The 27,091-nt window shown below is 39.2% G+C and overlaps 1 protein-coding gene and 1 non-coding gene across 13 annotated transcripts in view; both read left to right on the plus strand.

Moving 5' to 3' along the window:
• CNOT1 (CCR4-NOT transcription complex subunit 1) overlaps window positions 1-27,091 on the plus strand; it is a 91,336-nt gene that overhangs the window by 19,768 nt on the left and 44,477 nt on the right. For 3 of the 12 annotated variants that reach the window (XM_077831457.1, XM_077831446.1, XM_077831450.1), the window contains exons 8-23: window positions 968-1,136; window positions 2,712-2,838; window positions 3,213-3,323; window positions 3,915-4,085; window positions 4,700-4,827; window positions 5,664-5,904; window positions 7,561-7,680; window positions 8,598-8,720; window positions 8,959-9,110; window positions 16,523-16,673; window positions 18,047-18,248; window positions 18,966-19,112; window positions 20,319-20,443; window positions 22,648-22,934; window positions 24,564-24,642; window positions 26,341-26,574. In XM_077831457.1, the coding sequence (XP_077687583.1) occupies window positions 968-1,136; window positions 2,712-2,838; window positions 3,213-3,323; window positions 3,915-4,085; window positions 4,700-4,827; window positions 5,664-5,904; window positions 7,561-7,680; window positions 8,598-8,720; window positions 8,959-9,110; window positions 16,523-16,673; window positions 18,047-18,248; window positions 18,966-19,112; window positions 20,319-20,443; window positions 22,648-22,934; window positions 24,564-24,642; window positions 26,341-26,574 (2,567 nt within the window). The remainder of the gene's footprint in view (window positions 1-967; window positions 1,137-2,711; window positions 2,839-3,212; window positions 3,324-3,914; window positions 4,086-4,699; window positions 4,828-5,663; window positions 5,905-7,560; window positions 7,681-8,597; window positions 8,721-8,958; window positions 9,111-16,522; window positions 16,674-18,046; window positions 18,249-18,965; window positions 19,113-20,318; window positions 20,444-22,647; window positions 22,935-24,563; window positions 24,643-26,340; window positions 26,575-27,091) is intronic. The other 9 variants (XM_077831448.1, XM_077831453.1, XM_077831447.1 and 6 more) reach the window with 6 other exon arrangements.
• Window positions 17,011-17,146, plus strand: LOC144273073 (small nucleolar RNA SNORA50). The gene has a single exon (XR_013347729.1). It is a non-coding gene; the product is annotated as a small nucleolar RNA SNORA50 (small nucleolar RNA).

A 27,091-nucleotide genomic window follows, 5' to 3' on the forward strand; every position in this document is an offset into this window, starting at 1 on the left:
TGAAGTGGCTTCTGGCAAAATATCTTTAATAAAGGGGCCCTCTGTTCCTGATTTAAACTTTTAATCTTCTCTTCTTCCTGCCCTTCCTCACTCCTCCTTAGTTCTAAAAAGAAGTAGATATACAGTGTGTATAAACAGATACATAGAGCAAGACAGCTGCTTTTTTTGCTTTAGAGAATTTGGTGTGCTGACCACCATTAGTTTCCCTTGATCAAGCCAATAACTTGCCACACAAGCAGTCGCACTAACTAACTTGTTTTGAGGGAAGGCTAGCCCCTAGGTTGTTTCCACTGGGCTAATCTGTCCTATTGTGGATGGGTTGCTGGCATAATAGCCCAAAACATAAGTCCTTCTCTTGTCCCATGGTGCATCTGTGTTTTGAAACCTCTGTCTCCTGGAATGGAGAGGAGCACCCCACGCCAGTAACCTATTACCAATACTTTCTGGTGGAAGGGGACAGCTGCTCTGTCCTACTGTATTCTTCTCCAACCTGTGCTTTTTGGGTGGTTGTCCCCCCACAGGAATAATTCTAGCACCTGTTTCTGCTGCAGTTAGTAGCTTTCCCAAGCAGCTGCAGTGAAACTGTAGAAGTCTTGTCAATTTCATGCTGGTCCTGCAGCTTGAGGAAGCTGTAAACAGCAATAGAGGACCTAGAGCTATGTTGGCAGGCTAGATGCAGTGATTTTTCTCAGCTTACATTTGGTAGATTTTCTTTACGACTGTAGTGGCTAGAAACTTAAAAGCTTCAATTCTTCAGGAATTGGAAGCTTTCCTGAGGGAGGCTTAAAGCCTTCATTTTCCAGGGGCAATGTGTAATTGTCTTGAAAAATACTATTGTCATTTGAACATAAGCACTTAGAAACAAAGAATCCCAATGGTCATCTGTGACTGGAAGTAGTATTGTAGAATTTCCTGTTTGTTAGGCCATTATAATGCTCCTTAATACATGCTCTTCTCTCATTTTTAGATTTTCCCCAGGAGCGTTGCCCTGTGGTGCTTGCACCACTTCTATACCCTGAAAAACGGGACATCCTAATGGATAGGATCCTGCCTGATTCTGGAGGGATAGCCAAAACAATGATGGAGAGCTCTCTGGCAGACTTCATGCAAGAAGTAGGCTACGGCTTTTGTACAAGGTTTGTAGGAAAACTGTGCGTGCTCTCTCTCCACACACGTATCAAGCCTCCTTGTCTGGGAACAGTCCCTTTTTTTTCTTGAGGTAAAGGAAAAGAGGGAGACTTAAAGTAAACTACACTAACCTGTATCCACCAAGTAGTAACATGAGATCGCTTGTTCTTGGTTTATGGTATGTTCACTTCCAGTGTTTTTTTATTTTCTGATTGTAAATGTAAACTACCTTCTGCAGGGGGAGAGCTGGGGGAGTCCTCTCTCCCTGCCCATAGCCCCAGAGCATCCTCCTGCACCCCAAACCCCTCCTCCCCAGTCCTGAGCCCCTCATCCCTGGCTCTACCCCAGAGCCTGCAGCCCCAGCCAGAGCCCCCTCACCCTGACACACCAACCCTCTGCCCCAACCCTGCAGCCCCCTCCCACACTCTGAACTCCTTGGCCCCACCCCCACCACATAAATTTTGTTGTGTGCACCAATGTGAACGTGATTTGTCACACCACCTTCATAGTGGTGCATATAACAAAATTCATTCTGCACATGTGTGGGGAAAAATTAGAGGAAACACAGTTCCACACTTTCAAAAAATTTCTTCTGAATAGCCTTAAACGCTTTCCTGCAGTGCACCTCTGGTTTCAGTGTCCAAAAGTGAAAATAACTTTGGTTTAAAAAAACCTTACTCTTACTCATAATTTATGCAGTTTATGTAAATTATTATTTTCCCAGTTCAGACAAAAATCAAAGGTATTTGAGTTTCCTTTAATCATCACAATTTTTTTTTACCAATTCTCCTATAGACTGGGTAAATTTTCACAGAGAGTAAAATGAACTTTGAAGGATATAAAGACCTGAGCTGTAGGAAATTTAATTTACCTTTTTGTATTTGACTCCTGCAGTTAGGTCAACTGCTAAAATATTTCATGAGTTGAAATTTCATTGTGTAGTTATATTAAGATGAACCTTGGTCTAATTGAGGAAAATTTGACAACTGTAGAGTGAATTTATACATGCTCATTTCCCACAAAGCATGTAGTCATGGTCTCAAATACCTGTTGCTTCATTAAGTGCCACCCATCTGCTTCTGTAACCTTTGAGTACTCCAACTATGTCAGAACCTAAGTTGGTGTTCATGAGTAATCTACCCGTAGTCTTTTTGACCCCTTTCCTGTCTAATGGAGAGCTGAGAGAGTGGCAAAATCCTACAGTTTAATTTGTATGAACTATGTGCAGTGGTCAGATACAGGTCACATGGTTATTACTTAGTGGAGATATATGGTTTTGAGTTGAATATATGGCGGTTTCCCAAAATATCTTTATTGCAAACAGTGGATTTCTATGAAAGTTTATATATAGTAGTGCGAATTGGAAAGCAAGAACTCTTCTAACTGAAAACATTGCAAAGCCAAGCAGTCTCATAGTCCTTATTATATACACAATCAGGTTGAAATAGCTAACTGTCTCAATGTTTTTTGTTATCTTTAACCAGAATATCGCACTCTAGTCTCTCTCATGTTATGCTGGCTGTCATGGTGAAACCTGCTTTGGTACTGAGCTCAATGTCTATTTCTTCTGGTTATATTTTTAGTGTTGAAGAATGTCGCAACATAATCATGCAGTTTGGTGTTCGGGAGGTCACAGCTGCCCAGGTTGCCAGGGTTTTGGGAATGATGGCTCGAACTCATTCGGGATTGACAGAGGGTATTCCATTACAAGTGAGTAGTCTTATTGAAGAGTGGTAGTAAACAGTGTACATTTGCATTTTAGTGAGAGGAGTGAACTTGTTGCTAAAGCAGGGGACACTGGGAGTTGGTGCTCCAGTATTCCATTTCTGGCTCTGCAACTACTGTTACCTTAAGCAAGTCATTTAACTTGTATGCTTCACTTCACAGTTCATTCCTATTTTGCAGAGGGGTATTGCATCACAGTGAGGCATGTCTGTAAAATGCTTTGATTCTTAGGTGAAAGGCTTTCTTCCTGCTTACTTAACAGCTTGATTTTGCTCATAATGCAGGATGTTCTGAAGCTGTTTTCTGGTGCTTGTTTTTTAAGTTTAACTAGTATCTGATCAGATGCCTTTAATTTGCAGTCTATTTCGGCTCCTGGCAGTGGGATCTGGAGTGATGGGAAAGATAAAAGTGATGGAACGCAAGCCCATACCTGGAATGTGGAGGTCTTGATAGATGTTCTTAAAGAGCTGGTGAGTTTGTGACTTCTTGCTTGTAATATATCAATATAGACTGCTTGTAATTAGCATTCGGAGCAACCAGTAGTCAATTCTGGTATACTCTTTTTAGGCGTAGAGTACCAGCATTTCTGAACTGAACTGCCTTTATTGCTTCACTTGAATAAAAAGTCTCAAAATAATACCACAGGAAACTAAAGATGCAAGAATGGCTAACTTGAGTGACTTTTTTTTAAACAGTAACTATTTAGACTCACTATTTAGAGTGACTATTTAGACCACCTTTTTTTTTAGTGACTAGACAGAAAACCTTTATAAGCACTTTTGCCTCAAGCAGTATGCACCTTGCATGGAAGAGAGTAACACCTAGCCAGAATTCAGATGCTGCAGTCTTTTCTGGTTGTGATGCCACTAGTTAAGTTTGTCTAACACTGTTGTAAGAGCCTGTTTTCAGTTAAATTGTAACTTTGCCAGACTATCTATTTGTGCTGAAATTTTTCCATTGGAATGCAGTAATCATTGATTGCCTGGTGCACTTGCAGAAAGTATTGAGGAATGTTTATGGATGTTATCTTGATGCTGGGTAACCTGTTTTACTGGTTGCAGAATCCTAGTTTGAACTTCAAGGAAGTAACCTATGAACTGGACCACCCTGGGTTTCAACTTCGTGACAGCAAGGGTCTGCAGATTGTGGTGTACGGTATCCAAAGAGGGCTAGGCATGGAAGTCTTCCCAGTTGATCTCATATACAGACCTTGGAAACATGCTGAGGGCCAGGTAGGCTTGTTCTGGAGCTGTTTCCAAATTAATGCTATTGGGCAGTTTACATGCTTAACAGTTACAATTGTACTGGGTTATTATCTTTGTGTAGTAAGGAACATCATTCAGGAGTGAAATAGCAACTTAAATAGACTAGTCCAAGAACTAAGAATGAATTTGCAATTCTGTCTGGGAGGGACTACAGGCCAAGAGCACATATCTGAAGTATGATCTAGTCAACTGTGTATAACTAGTTTATCTGAAGGCTTAAGGCATATTAAAGCACATTGAGTTGAAGAGCACGACACATCCTTGTTAGGGAAGACCGTTACTAACACTATTACAATTTGTAGTGTAGATGGAACTGGAACTATGTTCAATAACTGCATAGTGCCAAGGCTTTAACCTGGTTACACAATAAGATTAAAGTCCTGGATACAGTACAAACTGAACAGTTTTTAACCAAGTCCCCTGACATAGGTGTGTAGATGTGTCCTGAGAAGTCTAGGTGCAAAACACACACAGTAACTTTTGGGTCCCTTCTGAAAATCTCTGTCATGGTGGCTGAGGAAGAAAGAGGGTATGTAATTTTGCTGAAGCTCTAAACTGCTTTTTCTGAACACTTGTTCTAGCTCTCCTTCATCCAGCATTCCCTTATAAACCCGGAGATCTTCTGTTTTGCTGACTACCCCTGTCATACTGTTGCCACAGACATCCTGAAAGCGCCACCAGAGGATGATAATCGAGAAATTGCCACATGGTAAACCTGGTCACATAGTTGGATTTATATTCTCATAAGTGGAGGATAAGACTAATTTGACAGTTAACTGTGGCTTTTTCAAATGACTTGAGTTTTTAGCTGCACGCATATTCCAGCAGATGAGCCATTAAGTATCTTGTGTATAATTAGTGCTTGGTTCTTGCATTATCAGAGCACTTCCCGTATATGCCCATAGTAACACTTGAAAAGCATGCTGCCAGTTGATCCTTCCACTGGTGTCTTTAGTAGGAACTCTTCCAGACAGCTGATGTGTTTTGGGAGTGCTTTTTCACTTCTAAAAAATATATAGGTATTCTATTCAAGAACAGGGTTCTCTGATGCAGTTGGGTGTGTTCTAAAGAAGTAGAAATATCTGGGAAACACTAAGCACAAATGCTGTGAGCTGACTACAGGGAATGGAGGAGATATCATTTCCGGTTGTCTTTTTTTTTTTTTTTTTCTTTCCATGACACTGGAGGAGCTTGCTTCATGTACCTGAAATAAAACATGAGTATTTAAAGCGTATACATATAGCCACAGTTTTCAGTTGTATATTCAACCTGAAATATCTCAGTTGGAGGTGGGTTTTTTTAAATCCTCTTCACCACAAGAGTAGTTGACTCTGACCTTTTGAGCCGTTTATTAAACACTGAGTTTTTAAATACTTAATGAAAATTAAATAGGAATATTCTCATTGCAGGCTCAATTGTGTTCAACAAAAACTGTAACAGTTGTATGAAGTTTGCTTATTTGAAATTGGCATTTTAATAATGCTTAGCATTGCCTGCAGACCAGAATCCTGTTAGTCATCTAGTATGTAATTTTGTTTTTGTTAGGAAGAGCCTGGATTTGATTGAGTCTCTGTTGCGGTTGGCAGAAGTGGGGCAGTATGAGCAAGTTAAGCAGCTCTTCAGTTTCCCTATCAAGCACTGCCCAGATATGTTGGTATTGGCCTTATTACAGATCAACACTTCCTGGCATACTTTGCGCCATGAACTCATCTCTACACTTATGCCAATTTTCCTTGGCAACCACCCCAACTCTGCCATCATTTTGCACTATGCGTGGCATGGACAGGTAAGTGTTTCAATTGAGTATTCAAATGCTTTGATTACTTTTATTTTAGAAGCTTGTGTTGGATTGATTTGGCAGCTGGAACAGCAAAGCATTGAAATGTCTTCATTTATGACCAGGGTATTGTAAAAATAATACTTTCTATAAAATATTGCAACTCACTGGTGACAGCTTACCACTTGGATCTTAAGGCAAACTGCTGTGACTTGGTCTCTTTTTTGCATTGTGTAAATAAGTACTCTTTAGCAAAAGATCAGCTTAGGAAACTCAAACTTGAATATAAGCTCAATCTAAGACCTTGTAAAATTAAACAAGTCTTTTCTCTTGCTGGTTGGCACACAGGTTTTTGGGTTTTTTTTTAAATCTCATCTTTTGTTTCTCTGTCTCCTGTAAGAAGTGCATTATCTTGGGATATAAACTGTCAGGTTCAGGCATAAACCCAATTGTTAGTTTTCCCTAGAGATTGGCTATTCCATAGTTATACGTCCTGGGCTGACGTATCCATACTGATCACTGTCTGGCAGTATACGCTACAGATGTCACACTTGTCTGTTGCAATGTTACAATTCCTGTATTTTTTAAACTGAGAGCTGTCATTAAGTGACTGCCTGTGTATCCTTTTAGTGTATGCAAATGTCAGGCACTAAATGAGTACATAAGCAGGCTGTTTTGGGGTTACCTGTTGCCCTCTCCATGCTATAGCTTTCACCATTGCTACCACTGATGGAGCTGCCCAAATGCTTGGAGGTAAGGAAAAGATGGCTGTAGCTGAGACCCCTGTCTTTTGGCTAACTGCATTAGAAAATCTTGTGCTCAAGTACATCTGAACAGTGAAGTTCAATGATACAAAACCGACCTGGTCCTGGTCTATACTGACTGCAAAGTCATGGTCATTCAGCATTGTTGGTCATCTCAAGCTCTTCCAGTTGTGGTGGGTTTTTTTGTTTACATTAGGAAAATCTCTTAAATTGAGGGGTAGAGTTGTCTTTATTGCTTGACCAGAGAAAACTTGCTGCAACAAAGCATGAGTTGAGTAAAGATCTTAACTGCAAGATCTGGCATTTTCCACTGGCCCAGGTTGTGGCATAAATGCAGAACATTGGTCTATCTTTCATGATGCAGTTCCATCAGCTGGTAAAACTTAAGTGTTCCCAAGATGTGAACAGCTAGACTTTAAAGACCCTTGATACCAATGAAAAGCTGAATTCTGTTTGTTTTGGGGATCTCACTCCCATTCTGTCTCCAAGAACATGTATTAAGCCATGAGATATGGTATTCCATTACATAAGTGCAGATGGGATGCTACAATAGCTTATTCCAGTCTCCATTCCTGTGTGAATGGGAAAAGAATTAGACTGGTTTACTGATGGAATAATATGGGATGTGAACTCAACTTGTTTCACCATTCAAAAGGAAATTCAAAGATGTAGAATCATGTCTAGGTGGTGATTTTAGGCTCTTACAGTAGATTAACTGAGTGAACTATAACTGGTATTAACTACAGAACTTGCATGTAAACGCCATTAAAACTGTCGCATATAGGTGAAACATCCTGCACAAGTGTGAGTGAGCTATTCCAAATGTAAACTTCTGTAACAGTGTGTGGGGTTTTTCTAAGCAGCTCTGTATAAAGTGAAATCACAATTTAACTTTCCCTAGGGCCAGTCTCCTTCAATACGCCAACTTATCATGCATGCGATGGCTGAATGGTACATGAGAGGGGAGCAGTATGACCAGGCAAAATTGTCCCGTATTCTTGATGTTGCCCAAGACTTGAAGGTGAGTGGTTTTGAGAGGCATTTGTCATTATTTAGAGTGTTTATGAACTTAATGTTCCTTTTTATAAGGGGAATTAAACTAGTAAGTGATAGAAAGTTAGTAAGAACTGTATTGCTAGAATGTGTTTGGATTCAGATGTTGGCATAAGTGGGTATCAAGACTACAAAAATTATGTAGAACTATAAGAATAGTTTCAACACTTTCTTTTCTTGAAGATGCTAGAAGTGGGAGAATAGGAAACTTATTTTAGAAAATTAAACTTGTTTAAAGAGCACAGTTGTACTTAAGTGTGGTAAACAAGTGACACTAGTTCAGTAACTTTCCATACTAGTTCACTGAAATTGTATGTGCTGTACAGTTTCAGCTGACTTATTTTTGAGGTATTTATCACCTTTTTGAGGTATCTGTCACCTGTTAAAGTGGATGTAACAAATTTGGGGTGTCATTTGGTATAGCTGGACAGACTGCCTTCTGAAAAAAAATTTCTGTGCATCAACTACCGTTGACCATGAGGCACATTCAGAATGGATGTGAAATGCTCATATGTTGTGCTCAGGGAGTGATAGGATAATTTGGTTTGATTTCTGTGGTGTTGCAATAGAAACTGAGTAACTTTTTTTTTTATTACTCTGCCACTTATTGGTAAGGCTTCATATTAAGACTGTAAAAGCCCAAGCACAAGGTCAAGTCTAGTTGAAGGTAGCGTCATGCTTTCAGATCTAGAACCACTTGCTTAGTCTTATAAGCAAGACTTAACTATGAAGCTAATAGCACCAAATTTTTTTTGTTGACCAAGAAAGCAGTAGCAGCATGTTGTAGCAAAACTTGTCCAAAAAGCAGGTGGGGAGCAGAGAGCGTGAAAGAATGGGTAGGGTAACCTGATATTTTCACTAGTAGTCTTATTTTTTTTTCTTTAGGCCTTGTCAATGCTGCTAAATGGTACTCCATTTGCCTTTGTTATTGACCTTGCTGCACTTGCCTCTCGACGGGAATACCTCAAACTTGACAAATGGCTCACAGATAAAATTCGGGAGCATGGGGTAAAGCAGGATTTTTATTTCATTTCTGCATTTTATTTTTGGTGACTTAGTTAAGTCACTATAACAGTTTTAAGTAGTATTGAAGTTGTGGAAAACTTCTTCTTTAGTCTGACAGTTCAGTGAAAATGTTGAATTATATAATAGCTTAGTGCAATTCTTTCTACCTGGCAATTGCTAAATTTGAAATCATGGCTGGTATGCGGTCTAAATAGAGATTAAAAGAATTTCTCTTCCCCAGGAGCCCTTCATCCAGGCCTGTATGACCTTCTTAAAGAGACGATGCCCATCTATTTTGGGGGGCCTTGCCCCAGAGAAAGACCAGCCCAAAAGTGCTCAGCTTCCTCCAGAAACACTGGCAACTATGTTGGCCTGCCTACAAGCTTGTGCTGGGTAAGAAAATTGCATGCTTATGGTAACTGCATATGCTTGAAGACTCAACTGCAAGTGTCATAGTTGCAAAAGTATCTTAAAACTTGAGGTTTGGATTCCCTTGTGCATGTGAAAGATGGGGCTGTACCATTTAGAGCCAGTCCCAGATAGAGCCAGTGTGTTCAATCTTACTGCTAAATTCCTCTTGACAGTACTCTCAAGTGTTATGCATAAGCTATTAAAATTTTGTTTATCTCTGGATTTAGAAAGCTTTAGTCTGCATAGTAGTCACTTAAGAACAAGCAATAACTTTGGCTGTACTCTGAATCCTAATGTCCTCTGGGCTGGAGAACTAGAAGGTCCAGAAAAATCTTCTCAACCCTTTGTTACTTCCTCTTTTTATCTAAGAATCTGAACCACTTGCGCACACTAAAAAAAAATTACTAAAGGAGACCAGATTGAGAAGAAAACAGTCTTGTATGCAGGCTTTCCTAATCCCAATCACAGGTCTGAAATCTTGGATTTCAGCCCTAATCAGAAACAAGCATTTAGTAAACTTTCTGGCTAGAAATTAATTCCCCATTTATTGTAATTTATGGGGGAAGTTGTCTCCCAAACATTTTACCTTGAAATTGCACCATGGTGCAACATGTATTTAGGAAGATATCCCTATAACTAAAGTGTGTGTTGAAACTAGATTCACCAGCAATGTGCAGGAACTTCTAGTGATGCCAGAAATGTCCTGGAAACCTGTTTGTTTTTGTTTTTGACCAAACCACTTTGTCCTTATGCTAGTAAAAACCGCAATCTTGCTCTATAGCAATAAGTGTTTTAAACAGTTGTTTACTCTGAAGAACAGTTTGTAGTGAAGTCAGACAAGGGTAGACACTGAAATCTGTTTATCTACTAAGTGTCTGATAAACTCACAGACCACTAAGTTACTTGAAGGGAGGGGGGAAACAAATCTTCTACTCAAGGAATATGTATGTACTGAGTCAAAAATTAGTGGTAACACCTTTTTTAATTTTATTTTTTAAAGTACTTGTGGCAACTTTTTAGGGTCATGAAACCCCTATAAATACAAGTGTCCCCCTAGGTGCAATCACTGGGATGAAATCGATGCGCATGTTCTCTTCCCCCACTCCTCCTCCCAAACATTCCTTGCCTGCTCTGTGTAGAGGGATTAAAATGAAAAGGTTTCTTCTTTTCCTCTTTCTCCCAAGATCACATCATTTTCTCTCTCCCTTACCCCTAGTTCCTTTTGGTGCTGACTGGCTCCTGGATCATTGTATCTGGCAGAGCCAGTGGGGGGAGGAGGAACAACAGATACTGCCTCACTTCCTCCTCCTGCTCTACAACAGTTTCCCTTCTCTGAGCAGGGGTAGACTCATGTTGAGGTTGAAGGGGCAAAGTAAGTGGGAAGAATAACAAGTGCAAGTGTGGGAATCAAAGGGCTTGGAGAGCGAATGGCTGCCTTTGTGCAAATGTAGGGGAAGGAACTACTGTGAGACATGGATAGAGAACTGAGGAGGAGAGGCTGCTTGTGTGGGTGGGCATGAGGGGGTTGGGACATGCTTGGCACATGATACATGGACTGCCCATTTGGGCTCCTGGGAAGCTGCATGAGAGTGAATGTTTCTTTTGGGGGAGGGGGGGAGAAGGAGGGTTCTCAATGCCTGTATACATGCTTGATTTTTGAGGAGAGGATGGTAGTGTGTGGACTTCAGAGGTGTGAGGCTGGCTGATGAACTTATGTCCTGGGAAGAAGTATAGGAGACAGTTTGGGGTAGGGGGAGGAAATGGAGGTTGAGAGAGTGGGGAGACTGAATAGTAAACACAGGAAAGGAGTGATAATGTGGAAAGGGGCAAACACAACGTGGGAAAAGAGGACAAGAGGGAGAATACAGGAAAAAATGAGTGTGTGTGGGGGGAAGTAAATAGGCTTCACTTACAGGAAGGAATGATACAATAACACTTTTTTTAATTTAGGTATTTAAAAGGGTGAGATTGAATGTTTATGGAGCCAGACCTAACTGGCAATGCAGTCTCTCCAATTTTTTTTATATTTGATGAACAAAATTTTCTGATCCTCTTTTCCTGTGGTTGCAGAGTAAGTAGGTGCGGCATCTTCCTGTATTTCTCAATAGGGCTGGTACACTAAAAGCAAATGGGCATCCATGTTTCATACCAATTCTAAATGATCCTTTACAAAGTTAACATTATGCAGAGATACTTAAATTTTAAACCTAGAATTTTACATAATGTACTTCTGGGGGCAGTCTGCACCAAAACATTAAAAATTCTGCACACTATTTTAAAATTCTGCAAATGTTTGTCAAAATAACACTACATAATCATGCCAGTTTCAATTTTTTTGGTAATTTTGTTTCAGAATACTGGTCAGCAAGTGTTTGTAACAATACATACATTTACACTTCCCCAGGAGTAGTTACAGAAATCCCTATCACAACCCAGTTCCTGTTTCTTTGCCCCCAGACACCCACACCCTCTTCTCCCCCTGCCCCTCCCTGAGCCCAGCTGCACATGCCCCCCATACCCCACCCCAAGCCAAGGGATCCAGAGAGAGAAACAGCCTGATGCTCAGTCCCAGGCTTACATGGCGTTTCCTGTGCGCTGCTCTCTCCTTCCCTCAGGGCATGCTAGCAGCTGCCAGGAATCTGATGGGTCCAGCAGTGGCTAGCAGCACTGCAGCCTGTTTCTGTGGGGGGGAAAGGAAATTCTGCATGCACATTAATTTCTGCAAAATTCTGTGTTGTGCAGAATTCCCACAGGAGTACTAATGTTATAAGATGAAAAAAACTGAGTCTTCAATTTTACCTATTTTGAGGTGTATCAGTTCTTTCTGCTGCCTAGATGTCAGGACATTAGTATGAGAGATTCTTGTAGAATTCAAGGTATATTAGGTTAACATTTGAGTTTTCAAACAGGGTGTAGTGACTTCAAATCACCATTAATTAAATTTAAATCAGCAAGTAGGAATCATTAATTGATTTTAATCCTGTTTTTCACTTGTCTTTTTTAGTTATTTTCCTAAAGAGAGGTTGATCCTCATTGGTGGATAACCATTAAAACAGATTTAGTTACAAATCAACATAATGTTATGCTAACCAGGAGGATATATCATAACTGTACACATTTATTCAAGCAATTAAACAGTTTAATTTACACTTATTCAGATTCTTAATTTGAACTTAGTATTTTAGAAAATGGTAGATAATGCATTTCTCTTCTACATAATTTTTTTGCTTGTGATTTGTCTATTTAGGTGGAAATACAATTTAATTTTATTGTGCTGGAAACATACATGTTTCACTAAACTTGTTTTGCATTTAAAACTGATCAATAAACAAAGGAACTATTCATTTTAGTTTGTGTTCAGAAATCAGTTCAATTTACTATATCCTTCAAGATTATGTAACTAGTAGATCTCATCGTCGCATCTAGTGTGTGTACATGGGTTTTTTCCAATCTAAGTTTTTTCCTCCTTTTTTCCCAACTCCCAATTGGCTTACCTTAGAAGGAATTAGTCATTGACCTGAAGTAGTTGAATAAACTGAAATGAAAAAAATATTCTCTGCACCTGTCTACAGCTGCTTTAGCCCTTCAAATTCTAGTTCCAGGTGGCTAACTAGTGACTTTCACCTAGTCAGTTATTTGACTTTCTTTAAGACTTGGCATCAGATGTACTGCTTAATATTTTTAGTATTTATTTTAATCATTTTAGGCCTTAACATAGGGTGTTAACTTCAAATTTAATCTTAAATGGGTTTATTTTTTTTAAAAGAACCTGTATTTAATTTCAATAAAATTCTTTTTAGTTTTTATCCAAGCTGGCTTCAAACTTTCATAAGTGTGAGCTTTATTTAAATAACTCCATAATGAACAATCTCATCCTCCCATCCACATAGTATCCATGCAGCAACTACAGCAATGGCTTTCATAAAAAGAGCTGCTCTGAAAGCATTTAATGTAACTCTCTTGATGTAGTTGTTAGTTCACAAATGAGAATGCATAAGGAAGGATGGCCTGGTGGTTGGGGGTTAGCTTCCGACTCTGGAGACCTAACAGAGCAGGGACTTGAACCCATCTTACTTTGTGCACTTGAACAAATCACTGTCTCTGTGCCTCAGTTCACCATCTGTAAAATGGGAATAATAGCACTTTCCCTACCTCTTGGGTGATGTGAGGATAAATACCATAGGGGTTGTGAGGTTCTCCTCCTACAGTAATGGCTGGTTATAGATGGAGAATAGGCAATACTTTGGGCATGCCTACACAGGGGGCATCCAGGAAAATTAATCCAAATTAACTAAAGGTGTGAATTGTAAGTGGATTAGTTGAACTGCATTGTATAAATCCCTGTGTGGATGTTTCTGTTCAGAATTGAAGTGACCATTATTCAGTTTAGTTTTAATTGGTGAATTAAACTGAATTAAGGCCACTTTAATTCTGAGCAGTCTGTGGAAGGGGAGAAATAGCACTTATACAAAATGCTGAGGTCTGCTTACTGGGTAGCTGCTCACTTCCCACAATGTGGGTGCTATAGCGAATATAGAACAAGGGATTATTTTTATAAAGACTTTTCTTGAGAGGCAAATGACAAGTCTAGCCTTGGATCTATTTCTGTATGCAAAGGCCAGTTGTAATATTTCAGAGGATAATAAATTAATAGTTTTATCTTCTGACTACTTACTACTATATAAGGTCTAAGATCCCACTGAAAAATGTCCTCGTCTTGGGCAGCATGCACATTTGATATTTACTTAAGGCTTTCTGAAGCAGTACAGCCCTTTTTTGTCAGAGATCCCCGTGCCCAGCCTAATCAGTGGTTTTAAATCAAGAGGAATGTGGGTTTTTTTAAGATATATTTTTGGGATGGTTTCTATCCTCCTAGTGTCCCCCTGAGATCAAAAATCTTAGAATGGCTGGGAAATGCCTCTAGTCCCTGCTTCAAATTATTTCAGATAAAAATAAATTTCTTGGTGAAGTAATTGTATGTGATGTTGAATGTTCACCTCTTTTCCTTGGCTTCTGAAAATTATATATACATACATACGCACCTGGAATTCCACTCAGACTGCAGAGGTTCATTGTCCTTTTTAGAGAGATACCACCAAGAAGGGAGTCAGGGCTGGGGAGACCTAGGGCTTGTCTACATTACCCACTGGATCGACTGGCAGCTTGGGGAAACTTGAGGCACAGGGGAGCTGACTTAGAGACACTACACACCTCTTGCCATGACAGTGCTGGACTTCTAAAGTCCACATGGCTGAACTATAGATAATGGTAGCCCACAGAATGGGAGTGGTAGGTAAAGAACTCTTTGAGGTTGATCTGGGACATGTTGCTCTAGTTTGCGGAGTGTGGGAGTAGAAACCATGTTGGAGAACTGTGGTGGTATGAAATATCTGAAAGGGTTGCTGCTGAGCAATGCTTAGACTTCTTAAAAACTTGAACTTCCAGGCAAAGAACTTGTTAAGGTAGAGCTGAGGTTGAGTAGACACAGAAAGCTTTTTGAAAACATTAAAAAGAAAAGGAGTACTTGTGGCACCTTAGAGACTAACCAATTTATTTGAGCATAAGCTTTCGTGAGCTACAGCTCACTTCATCGGATGCATGAAAACATTGTAGTTAAACAGTTTTTTTTTACCTGGAAATACTTGTTTCCTCTTAAACATATGGAAGTAAGTTGATCACCCAAACATCATTAGCCTTAAATGCACCTTTAATTAAACATCCTTCACCCCCAAAGATTTAGCACCTTTGAACAGACTATTGCTAGTTGTCCCTGAATTAGGATGTAGTCAGTCAAAATAATCTCTGGGGTTTACTAGAGTAAGTAGATCCACATCAAAGTTAAATTGTGCAGTTCTTGTGCAAGAATATCTACCCCACTGTCTTGCAAACTAATTCAACAAATATACTATTGGAGCAAGAAACTGTAATCTGCTGAGCATGAAAAGTAGGCTTACTAGCAATGGGTATGCTCTCTTGCAGAGAGAAAGCACTTCAACTATTCCCATATTATGCCTGTCTCTTGAAGACCTTATTTATTGGATCTTGCTTTCTTGGTATAGAGAAAGCTGTTAGTGACTTGTCCAGTCTTTTCTTTCATCTAAATATATTGAATCCTCCTGAGATCTTCTTAATGTCTTAGATTTTTCACTGTTGCTTAAGTCATGGAAATGCCTGTCCTCTTAGAAGCTTTCCTGTGACACTAGCCAGCTAGGTCAAACCATAGCCCCTTATGGCTGCATAAAAATGCTAGACAATGGAATGAGAGCAATGCAGTGATGGACTTGGACTTACAGTAACAGAACTCTAATTATATGGTGTATAACCTTGATACTCCAAGTACAACATGATGAAATAGGAGAACAGGGTAGTCTTATCCAAAAGGAGACTTCAACCTTCCCCCTCCCTCTTAAACTACTGTCTCATTCTATTTTTCTACAGAGCTCATGTTTCAAATGTTGTCCAAGGAATAGACTAGGGCTTCCTAGGAGTCTGTTCTTTTTTTAAACTCTGTTAAAAGAGGCATATTCTGTTTTTAGGAGACCCAGTATGTCTTACACTACTGAATAACTTTTATTTTAGGATTATCTAAGACATGAGTATTGACATAGGGAAAATCAAGTGTGGGAAACTTGTTTCCCTATTAAGACTGTCCTTCCCTATGTATCTAATGGAAATCAAATAAAATGTAGCTAATATTCAGTACACAGTTATGCAAATGTTTATGTACTGACAGCTGTCAGCACTTATGAATTGATACCCTGATTCGACTTACAGTTGGTTTCGACTTTACGACGCTCGGTCCTGCAATGGAGTGGATTGTGGTTCCAGGTTATTTGTTTCAACTTACAATGCAATTTTCAGAAATCAATTGTCTTAAGTCTGAGGACTGCCTGTACACCAGAGGGGGCAGGGTTTTGTTGCTTTCTGGGAGCTAGAAGGTACTCCATGTTCACTGCTAATTACTCCTTATGTTCCAGTGCCTGGTCAAATGTGGACCTGAAAACATGCATCATCTTAGCATGAGGGGATGTACCCACACATATTGACTAAGTGTGTAACTTTTCACTAAAGATGGTATCTGCAGTCACTCAGTCACTAGGTTTAAGGTCTAGTGTAAGTCTTTTAGAAAGACATGCTGCGCTTTGTAGGTTCTAGAAGTCTCTAGAGTGCTTCTCAAGTTACTTGACTGCTTAGTGAGTCTAACAAAGATGCAACAGTAGGGATAGTATAACTATTGTAAAGTAATTGCAAAATCTTTTATCTACTTCTCCAAAGCCACACTTATTGCCTGTCTTGAAATACATGGTCCCGTTTGCTAAAGAGAAACTGAACAGGCTGGATTGGCCAGTCTTAGGAACGCTATATGGCTTATCACCCAAGTCTTCTCTTCTTAGGAGTGTTTCACAGGAGCTGTCAGAGACCATCCTCACTATGGTAGCCAATTGCAGTAATGTCATGAACAAGGCTAGACAGCCACCACCTGGAGTCATGCCAAAGGGACGTCCACCAAGTGCTAGCAGCTTGGATGCCATCTCTCCTGTACAGGTAGATAAATGACATGCTACAGTTTCAGAACAGTGATAATTGGCATTTGTTTGCTGCATAAACTGAACTCTGGTAACGGAACTAAATAATATGTCAGTTGGCTCCCTTAAACTACTTATGCATGCATGTCTACATAACTTGCTTGTGTTTTAACTACAAAATAGTGTGTAATGGGTTTAGTTCAGAGCTAACTTTCACTTCTGGAATGTTTGTAACAAGTAACTGAAGCTTAGCAGAATGGGAGCAATAAAAAGTGAAATACGAACTTGGCTTAATTTAAAAACTTAGTGAAGGTTTCTTTAAAGTGGTAAAGAATTTACTTAGACTTTTGAGGATTAAGCACTGCCTTTGAACCTGATGTGTCTTGTTTGTAGCTTCACGGGCCAAGCAACAGTGCTAGAGCATAAGGACTTGTTATAACTGGGGCTCTTCAGCTCTCAACTGAACTGCTCTTTTAAAAACAAGGTACATTTTACTCCCTGCCGCTCACCACCCCTTTCTCCTCTGGGAGCAACACATTCCAAACAGATTTTACTTCTAGCAACCACATTCGATGGCACATTGAAATGTTAAGAAATGAACTTTTCCCCTATAAATTAGTGGCACTTCAGTATTCCTATAGATGTCGAAGGCATCAGTATTTTGCAGGCTAAAGAAGTAAAGCAGTTTAACAGCTTTCAGAAGTGGGAAAACTACTCCTTAGATAAAACTATTAAATATCCTGGGAACACTACAAACTGCTACTGTGAGCAATTGGAGCAGCAGAATGTTTTGGATAACTAGTCTGTAGCCTGGCCATCTTCTGTATAGATGGTGCAGTTTCTAGAACTCTCACCTCCTAGAGTCAGCATCTCTAATTATAGGTGCTATATTGTGGGACCTCTGAAGGCCTATGCAAAAGATCATGTTCCAGTTCTCTTAAAATTGGACACAGTGGGATCCCTTATACAATGCAATCTATAAATAGTGTTCATGAAATTTTACTGCAGCCAGTAACGTTTTTTTAATGACCTAAAACTGAAAGTGATAAGTTGCTGTAATATCAGATATATATATAAGTATTGCTTTTTAACCCAATTTTTTGTTAGTCAAATGTGTAATATTAGGGTCTTGAATCTCAAAGCTTTTAATAGACTTGGATTTTACATCTATAGGGTTGTAGCAGACTTAGGTTAAATCTAAAAATGTGATAAATGTCTAACATTTTGTAGATAAACAGGATCTTGTTGGGGTGACCGGTATGATGTCATAGGCTAAAGTTACAGCTATGTGTCAAAAATAGTCCCTAAGAGTATTGGAGTGGTGTCTAAGTTATTGCCAAGAAGAGCTGATAAATGTATATGGCTGTTTATAATCTGCATTTCTTTATTCAGATTGACCCGCTTGCTGGGATGGCATCTCTTAGTTTAGGTGGTTCAGCTGTTCCACATACCCAGAGTATGCAAGGCTTCCCTCCAAATTTGGGTTCTGCTTTCAGTACACCTCAGTCACCAGCAAAAGCATTTCCTCCCCTTTCTACCCAAAATCAGACAACTGCTTTCAGTGGCATTGGAGGACTCTCTTCACAACTTCCAGGTACTACCTGTTTGCATTTTGAGGTAACAAACTGTTCAAGTGCTGCTACAGTTGCCTTGATCAGAGGTATTGGGCAAGAACAGCAGTATGCTTATTTGTTAGGATTTAATTAAAATTTGCTCCCGCTTCCACACCAAAGTGCTCAGTGCAGCAAAACAAATCAATATAATGTACTTCAATAAAGGGAGGGTCCCATTTTTAAAAAAAAAATTGTGGGTATGCAGATCTGACCTCTTGGAATGTTTTGCCCATTTAAGACCCTCTGAAGTATATTAAAGTGCTGCATCTGAATAAAAGGATGAAATTTTGATTGGGAGCAATCTGAGCCTTTTGGCAAACTTCAGTAGACCACTTGAAGTAGCATAACATGGACTAAAGAAAAGGAGTCACCTTAGACTAACAAATTTATTTGAGCATAAGCTTTCGTGAGCTACAGTTCGCTTCATCGGATGCTGTAGCTCACAAAAGCTTATGCTCAAATAAATTTTAGTCTCTAAGGTGCCACAAGTACTCCTTTTCTTTTTGCGAATACAGACTAACACGGCTGCTACTCTGAAACCCATCATTATGGACTAAAGAGTTGCATATGAAATTGGATAACATGGGGATAGTTATTACGTGACCTAACTGGTCAAGTTTGTGGGAATAATCATTTTTTCTTACTACATGCAAGTAGTGGAGTACAAATGAGATGACTGATACCTTGTTTGGCCCCAGTAGGTGGTCTTACTACGGGTAGCCTAACTGGTATAGGGACTGGGGCCCTTGGCCTCCCTGCAGTGAACAACGATCCATTCGTGCAAAGGAAACTGAGTACATCTGGACTGAACCAGCCTACATTCCAGCAGAGTAAGATGAAACCTTGTAAGTGGTAGTGTTGTCTGTGACTGAAGTGTGACTGTGGTCTGCAGTTAACCTGCATTTCCTCCAGGGCAGGCTTGCGGCCATTAGATGGCAGATCCCAGAAATATGGCTCTGGTTTTCACTCTGCAGCATGAAACCGGCTATTTTAAAACTGCTGGCATTAGAAGCTTGCAGAGTAGCCCTGAGGGAGTAGAAAGAAGCAGTTTTATAGTGAAGTAAATAGCTCAATGAAATGTTATAGATCTGCATGAACAGTGTTGCTCTGCTTCTTTGTTCTGCTGTATATTGAACAAAATATGCCCCATCTTTTTATAAGGGGTTTTATATATGTGTGTGAGAGAGATTAGTGTTACAAAAATGAAATTATGTAGAGAACTAATAAACCAGAGGTGCTTTAAGTGGGATATTACCAATCAGAGGATTTAATAAAGGGAGGAAGTGGTAAATTAGGATGTTAAAACTGGGAAGAAAAACAAATTCAGGCTAGTTTGTTTCTGAGAATGGAATATTTGGTCTCCCCAGTCCAGCCAAGAGTCTGTCTGGCTGTAACTGGCACAGCTGTATCTCTTGACTGCATACAGTCAAATTTCACACCATTTGCTTTGGTGACTTTCTAAGATGTGCAATCGGATATTAAACCTTTCAGACATTATTATGTCAGTAATCCACTACCTGGCAGCTTGCCCATAAAACTGAATGTGTGAAAGCTAATCTAATAGGTCCCCAGTGAACATACAGCTGGAGGTTGATTTGACCCTCTTTCTGCTACTTGGGCTGAGCATTCAGTGACTTGGCTTGAAGTGCACTGGTTGATCTGAAAGTGCTTGTGTGAAAGACTGTCTGCATGTTAGTGTTGTGTAGCATGCTCTCTTTTTATGTTCACTTGCACATTGGGTTAGGCTTCAATTTAATTTTAGAGGTGAAATATATTCTAGGAGCACTAGCTTAAGATTCAGTTTGTTTCAAATTGATTACTGTTAGCGAAACACAAATCTTACTAAGTTAACAGATCCATGGTTTTAAATAAAATGTGCTCATTAAATCAACAAAAACTACTTAAAAGCATATCAGCCCTGTCAAGAGGATTAAGTAGGTTCTACATATGTTTGAACAGATATCTGAAAATGAATTGAAAAGAACAAGAAAAAAGTCATTTGCTAATTAATTAACTCGGATGTTACTCTTTACTGTCCATTTTCCCAACAGCTGACTTATCTCAGGTGTGGCCAGAGGCAAATCAGCACTTTAGTAAAGAAATAGATGATGAGGCAAACAGCTACTTTCAGCGCATTTATAATCATCCACCGCACCCCACCATGTCTGTAGATGAGGTGAGTTTCCTTCTGCAATGATCACATCACTTGTCCAGAGACTTGTTTTATGGTTGAAAGTAATTCTCTTTATGGTCTTTAATAAATATTGAGGCAATAGCAACATTGCTTTTTGTTTGGTTGCAGTTTGAGGAAGTAAATTGAGTGCACAAATTTTCAAGGACCTGTCTGTGGTACACTGGGTAAAAACACCCAGTTGCACTTGTGCATTAAGTGCAGTTTTAAGTTCTAGCTGCTGAAAATGTTAAATTGGATGGACCTAGTCATGTGAAATCCAAGCACAAGTATTCAACATTGGTGCCAAAGCTTAAAGGGACACCGTCAACTTAAATCATATTTTTATCTGAAAAGAATGAACATATGCAATTAACATCTAAAATTACTATAAATGACAAGTGAAAAATGCTCTTTTCAGTTTTAGCTTATACACTTGACAGTACTGTGTAGTGGTTTACTTTCTCCTCCTGTCACTAGTCAATTTCCCCTTTCTTGGGTGTCTCGCACAACAGGGAGAGGAAAACACTTTATTAAATTTTTTTAAAGAGACAAAAATATCAGGGAGACTCAGTGGCAAGTATAATCCTGAGGCTAAGTTCAATTTGCTTGTTGAAATAGACTATTTCAAGTTAACGATGTCCCTCTAAATATATTTGCACACTTACGGATTATTGAAAAGCACTGTTTAATGAGCTCTACTTCCTGTATTTCAGAATCAAATTTAGGAGCAATACAAAGCAATATTAAAAAAGTCTCATTTGAAGACCATTGCAAATAAATCTGACAAATGTATAAATATAAACATGGTCTCTATCTGATAAAGGAAAAAATGAAATTATGAGCAATACTGTAGCAGGTCTAATCTACAACAGATATTCTTGGGAACCTCCCCCAGCAATTATTTCACAGTCCAAATACTGTAAAAATCTAATGCTGAATTTCCAATTACTTCATGTGTATTGAAGGGGGAAAAATTTGAAAGTAATTACTCTGCTAAAATGACATACAAGGGATTGTCTTTAACTCAGAAGCAAGCATGTTGGAAGTATTGTTCTGACAAACTAGAATGTCTGAGGATTTGAAGAAAATGGATAAACTGTCCATTTGACCTGAGTAAAATAGGATTTTGCTCGTTTATTCCTTTTGCTGAGGCCATAGGTTTGAAGAAACATCACCTTTTTAAAAGCAATTTACATGCATATGAGGCTACTACTTAGTACAGTCTGACATTTTATTTGCACAGATGGGCATAATTAGTTATTGGTCAGGTGCACAATTAATATGTAAAGTACTTGCACACTCGTTCTTTACTGTGTGCTTGAAACGCTCCTGTTGTGAAGCCTTGAATGTTACTTTCGTGACTATTTTGAGATTCCTGGGGAAGATTTAAAACTATTATACCAGTTAAAATGACTTCTTGGGATTCCATGTTTTGATCAAACTCAATCAGATTTACAACTAAAGATCTGTATAACTGCCAGTCCTATAAACTCAACCTTAGAATGAAATTCAAATGAGAGGGGTGTGTGACTTGTGTATTATCCTGATGCTTCTGCAATCAGAATGTACTCTGAACCAAATAAAATCTAGCTTTCTTTCTCATTTCTGTTAGCTGTACTGTGCTAACGAGGTCTTATTTAAAATAAAATAAGGCCTAAAGTAGACATCACCTGGGATATGTAGAGAGCAGATCTGAGTGAGAGGTAGTGGTTTTTTTAACATGGTCCCTTTTCTGACCATAATTGCACTTTTCAGTGCTTTAAAAATTAATACTTTTGGGCTGATAGTATGTACATAAACTTAGCCCAATTTGAATATGTACAGCTGAAATGAAGCCTCATGACCTGTAAATGTAGCAGTGCTGTCAGATTGACAAACTACTTAAAAGCTTTTGCAAAAAAAGATACTGGCCTGAAAAATTGTAAGAAAGCTACAATACAAACAGATGAGGTTTCTAGCATCCAAAGAATCTGCATAACAGCTACACTAAAAGCTAGTTGTCCCACCATTTCTTGACAAGACTTTAAATAATAAATTTGAGTTTTACATATGGATTCCTGCCCTCAGGTTTGGCAGTTTTGCACTGGGAATTGGGTTTTCCCAGTGCAATTTACATTAGTGACTAGTTGCAGGTGCTCTTGAACCCACTGGTGTGAAAGGGCTGAGATGAAATAAGTCTCTTGGTAACAGTTTCTATTTCTTTGCAGGTGTTAGAAATGCTACAGAGGTTTAAGGACTCCAACATTAAGCGGGAACGAGAAGTGTTTAACTGTATGCTGAGGAACTTGTTTGAGGAGTACCGTTTTTTCCCCCAATACCCAGACAAAGAGCTGCACATAACAGCCTGCCTCTTTGGTGGGATAATAGAGAAAGGACTGGTTACTTACATGGCATTGGGTCTGGCCCTGCGCTATGTTCTTGAAGCCTTACGAAAGCCTTTTGCATCCAAAATGTACTATTTTGGTATTGCTGCACTAGATAGATTTAAAAATAGGTGAGTGATTTTTGTAATCTTTCAAAAAAAAAATGCATGGGATATCTTATTAAACTTATGTCTGCTCTAGTTATGTGCTTAGTAGTAGCAATACAGGATTAATGGTATGTCATAATACTTGCAAATCTCACAACTTGAACATAATGCACCAATTCCAAGCTCTCTCACGGCCCACGGAAGATAATCAGTTTGTGTTAAATATAGTACATATAGTCAACATAGGTTGAAACTACATTCAGACATCTCTCTCTCTAAAATTCAGCTGACCATATTTTATGAAATCTAATTCAGTCAAGTGTTAAGGCTGGTGGTATATCAATACTTTAGAGACTAAGTTGGTAAAGCTTGATTTCCCTGGTTAAGAATTCTGTACATGTGCACCCTTATCATTCAAGAGTAACTTAAGTTGCTTAAGTGTGAGACTGGTCAGACACTTAAGTGCTGCTATAGAACCCAAATTTTGGTCCCTGCACTAAAGTGTTAAATCATCTCAGATGAGCTATGTTGCAGAATGTTTTACTTAACTGGCTATCTATAGGGTTACAAGAAATACCCCTGTAGTAATACAAAGAATCTCCAAACTTTACCATCTGCGTACGTTTCAGCCAGCAGATGCTTAATTTTTCCTCTTTCCACAAAGTGCCTATGAAATATTGTCAGTGAGACCACTTTCTCAGACACTTGTAGACTTTCCCAGGTATTTGGGGCAAGGAATATAGGCTGTTTGCAAATGGCGAAACTGTCCAGAAAGTCTGGCTCTATAGGTATCACTGGAGACGCAAGGGAAAACACTTCCTTCTTATAGTTAAGAAGACTTCCTTAATTCAAAGGTGCCAGTGTAGCACCTTTAAATGTGTGCTCTAAAAACATGATTCTACCTGAGATGCTTCTGTCCTTATTCCGCAATTTCTTCTTTATCACCTTATCCAGTCTTGGAATATTTCAGGCTACATTTAAGATAGAAACAGCTGTTTGTATATCTTAAATGTAGCCTGAAATATTCCAATAGCTGTTTGTTTTGTATAGCTGGATGTCTTGTTACAGCTATTAACATTCTGTAGCCTAGCAGAATAAAATGGCACTGTCAAGACTGACAAAAGCAATACTTCAGCAGCCTTTGTTACTTCTCTTGGTAAAATGCACATACCATTATAAATGGGATTTTAAAACTTAAAGTAGTAATAAAATTGATGAAACCATCTTGCATTTGCAAATACACAGAATAAAACCACTGTACATACAGGGAGAGGCTTCATTGTCAGGTATAGGGGGTAGTTCTAAACATTCAACTAGAAGTATAATCAAACTGCCATTGTTGCAAACACAATTTAGCATCTAGTAAGATTGTTGCCTTGCTAAATAGTAAACTGTCTAGATGTTAAATATTTGGGAATAGATGGGTTAATAGGACTTAATAGCAGTGCAATGCAAGGGTAACTGCTCTCAAATTATTTTGCAACAAATCCTCATACAAAAATCACTTGTGCAGCAGAGCTGGAAAGTTTAGAAGCAACTTTGATGTGTTAAGGGAGCAACATAGCCAGTAACCAGTTTGTATTGCTCTGTGGTGTGTTCTTGATCAGGGCTCATGCTTTCTCTCTGACTAATGGATAGTTTTACTGTTGACAGATTGAAGGACTATCCCCAGTATTGTCAGCACTTGGCTTCTATTAGTCACTTTATACAGTTCCCTCATCACCTACAGGAGGTGAGTGTTTAAAAATGATAGAACTAATTCATTAATTTGAGAAACCATCTACTGAGTTGATTTGTATTTGCATTAAAAATGGCCTAAACTTTCATAAGTTTTGTATGACAGTACAAGTCCATAAACACAAAATACAAACAATTTTTAATGTTTTGTGTGAGCAAATTATAGACTTGAATGCATTTTCCTTGGGTTTGGGGGAATGGCAGTAAGGGTAGGAACCAGTGCCTTCCATTTTTCTGTAAGTTTATTTGGCTTGCTTGTTTTGAAATAAGTACCTAACCTGTGTAGCCATATGGCCATCCAGGGCATATTGCCACTTAAAAAGTGATGTCATGTATTAATGTCTTAGATCTAATCCTTGCCATGAATCTTCTTTCGGTTTATATTCCTGTCTCCTTCAGAATTTTGGGCTTCCCTATTGAATAAATGCCTCTCTTCTGTGGTTAATGATCAAATTGTGTTCAGACCTGCTAAAAAGTAATCCAAACAAGGGACAGAACTAGATTCCTGAAGGTCTGATCAAAATAAAGGGAATGCACTGTAGTCCAAACAGTAAAAGCAATGTTGATTATGGGTTTGTCTCAATGATCCTTCTGTTGGGGTGGGGTGGGAGGAGGCATGTACAGAAGGTTATCCTAAGGCCACACTCTTGAATGTTTAGTTGCAGCTCAGGAAAAATAAAGGTCTGCCATGACATCAAGTAGACAATACCTTTACTCCACAAATAAAGCAATTTCATAGCTGTCTCAAGTGATACATCTGGCATCTGTGTACTTTTTGATTGGTGCATTATAAATATCTAGGCCCGTGGTTCTCAAACACTTATATTGATGACTCCTGTCACACAGCAAGCCCGTGAGTGCAACCCCCTTATACATTTAAAAACCTTAAAAAATATTCGCCTCCAGCATTTATAATAGTGTTTAAAGTGGGATTTGGGGTGGAGGCTGACAGTTTGCGACCCCCCCCACATAATAACTTTGTGACCCCTGATGGGTCACAACCCCCAGTTTTGAGAACCACTGTTCTAGGCAAGTGCACCACTATGGAAAGAGAGTCTACCACTGTAGGATTCCTTCTGTAGGTGCAGAAATTTAAGGCAGACTATTGGAACTGGCTTTTTCCTTGATCACTGCATGGTTCAGGCTTCCTCTATCTTTATACTGTCATTGAAGTCTTTGGGGAAGACTTTTCTTGTCCACTCTGCATAGTAGGTCTTTTGATCACACATTCGCCTTTATATTTTTCTCACTCTGCAGGCCAGCAGTGTGGGGAATGCTGGGTGGCTGTCTGTGGACTTGGAATGGAGTCAAGCCTTGTGGCACTCGGCAGTACCCTGTCTAGCTTGGGGATAACATTCATGCCTCTGAAGGCCCTACCGTTCAGCCCTTTACCATTAAATAAACAGGGACTGAAAAGAGGCTTCTTTGGTAGAACTTTTCTTAACAGGGAATTCATCTCTAGGTTTTGCTTACTAGATTTTTTTTTAAAGTGAATTTACGAATGTTCTACATCATACAGAGATTTTAATTCTGGTTCTGGAATTACCCAGAAACTCTCCTACAAAATTGCCAGACTGCAACTTTCTGTAGAATTCAATGCAGTGAGCTAGAGTTGGGAGGGTTCTAGTATTAGGATGCAGTTTCATTGCTACATGTGTGAATTTCAGCGTCTCTCTTGTCTGCCTCACTCTAGTACATTGAATATGGGCAGCAATCGCGAGACCCTCCTGTGAAGATGCAGGGTTCAATCACCACCCCTGGAAGTATTGCACTTGCCCAGGCTCAGGCCCAGGCTCAGGTTCCAGCAAAAGCTCCTCTTGCTGGCCAAGTCAGCACTATAGTAACCACCTCCACCACCCCCACCACTGTGGCAAAAACCATTACAATCACGCGACCAACTGGAGTCAGCTTCAAAAAGGATGTGCCGGTAAGTTACCCATCACTTCATGGGGCTCTTATTGGGAGAAGAACAGCATTATGGAAACAGCTGGCTCTCAGTGAGTACCTAGAGGTTAACCAGTCATGAGAAGTTTTTATATTTTAGGTTGTGATCCTGTTTGGATTCATATTTGTAGCTTAAAGCATTTAGTCTCTTACAAGTTTTTTTGATTGGTTGTAAGTAACTTTTTGTTCTTCACAGGGCAGCCTTTTGCCATTGAATCTTTGGCTAATATTGCTTTTTTGGTTAGCAAATATTAAGGGGTAACATGGTTTTTCTGTTGCAGGGTACCTTTTTTAAATAGTGGAACTATAGACCTAATGAATGGGGATTGGGTTGAATAGTTACACTTCATAAACACTATATTTTTTCCGCTCTTTAGGTCATCTTTCTCAATAGAAGATCAAAGTACTAACTTTAAACTGAACAAAAGTCCTCCTTGACCTCTTGCCTCTTAATACTGTCCCTCTTTGCAATATGTTTTTTTTCTTAATTGTCATTCTCT

This window comes from Eretmochelys imbricata, chromosome 12 (assembly GCF_965152235.1).
Source record: "Eretmochelys imbricata isolate rEreImb1 chromosome 12, rEreImb1.hap1, whole genome shotgun sequence".
Taxonomy (NCBI): Eukaryota; Metazoa; Chordata; order Testudines; family Cheloniidae; genus Eretmochelys; species Eretmochelys imbricata.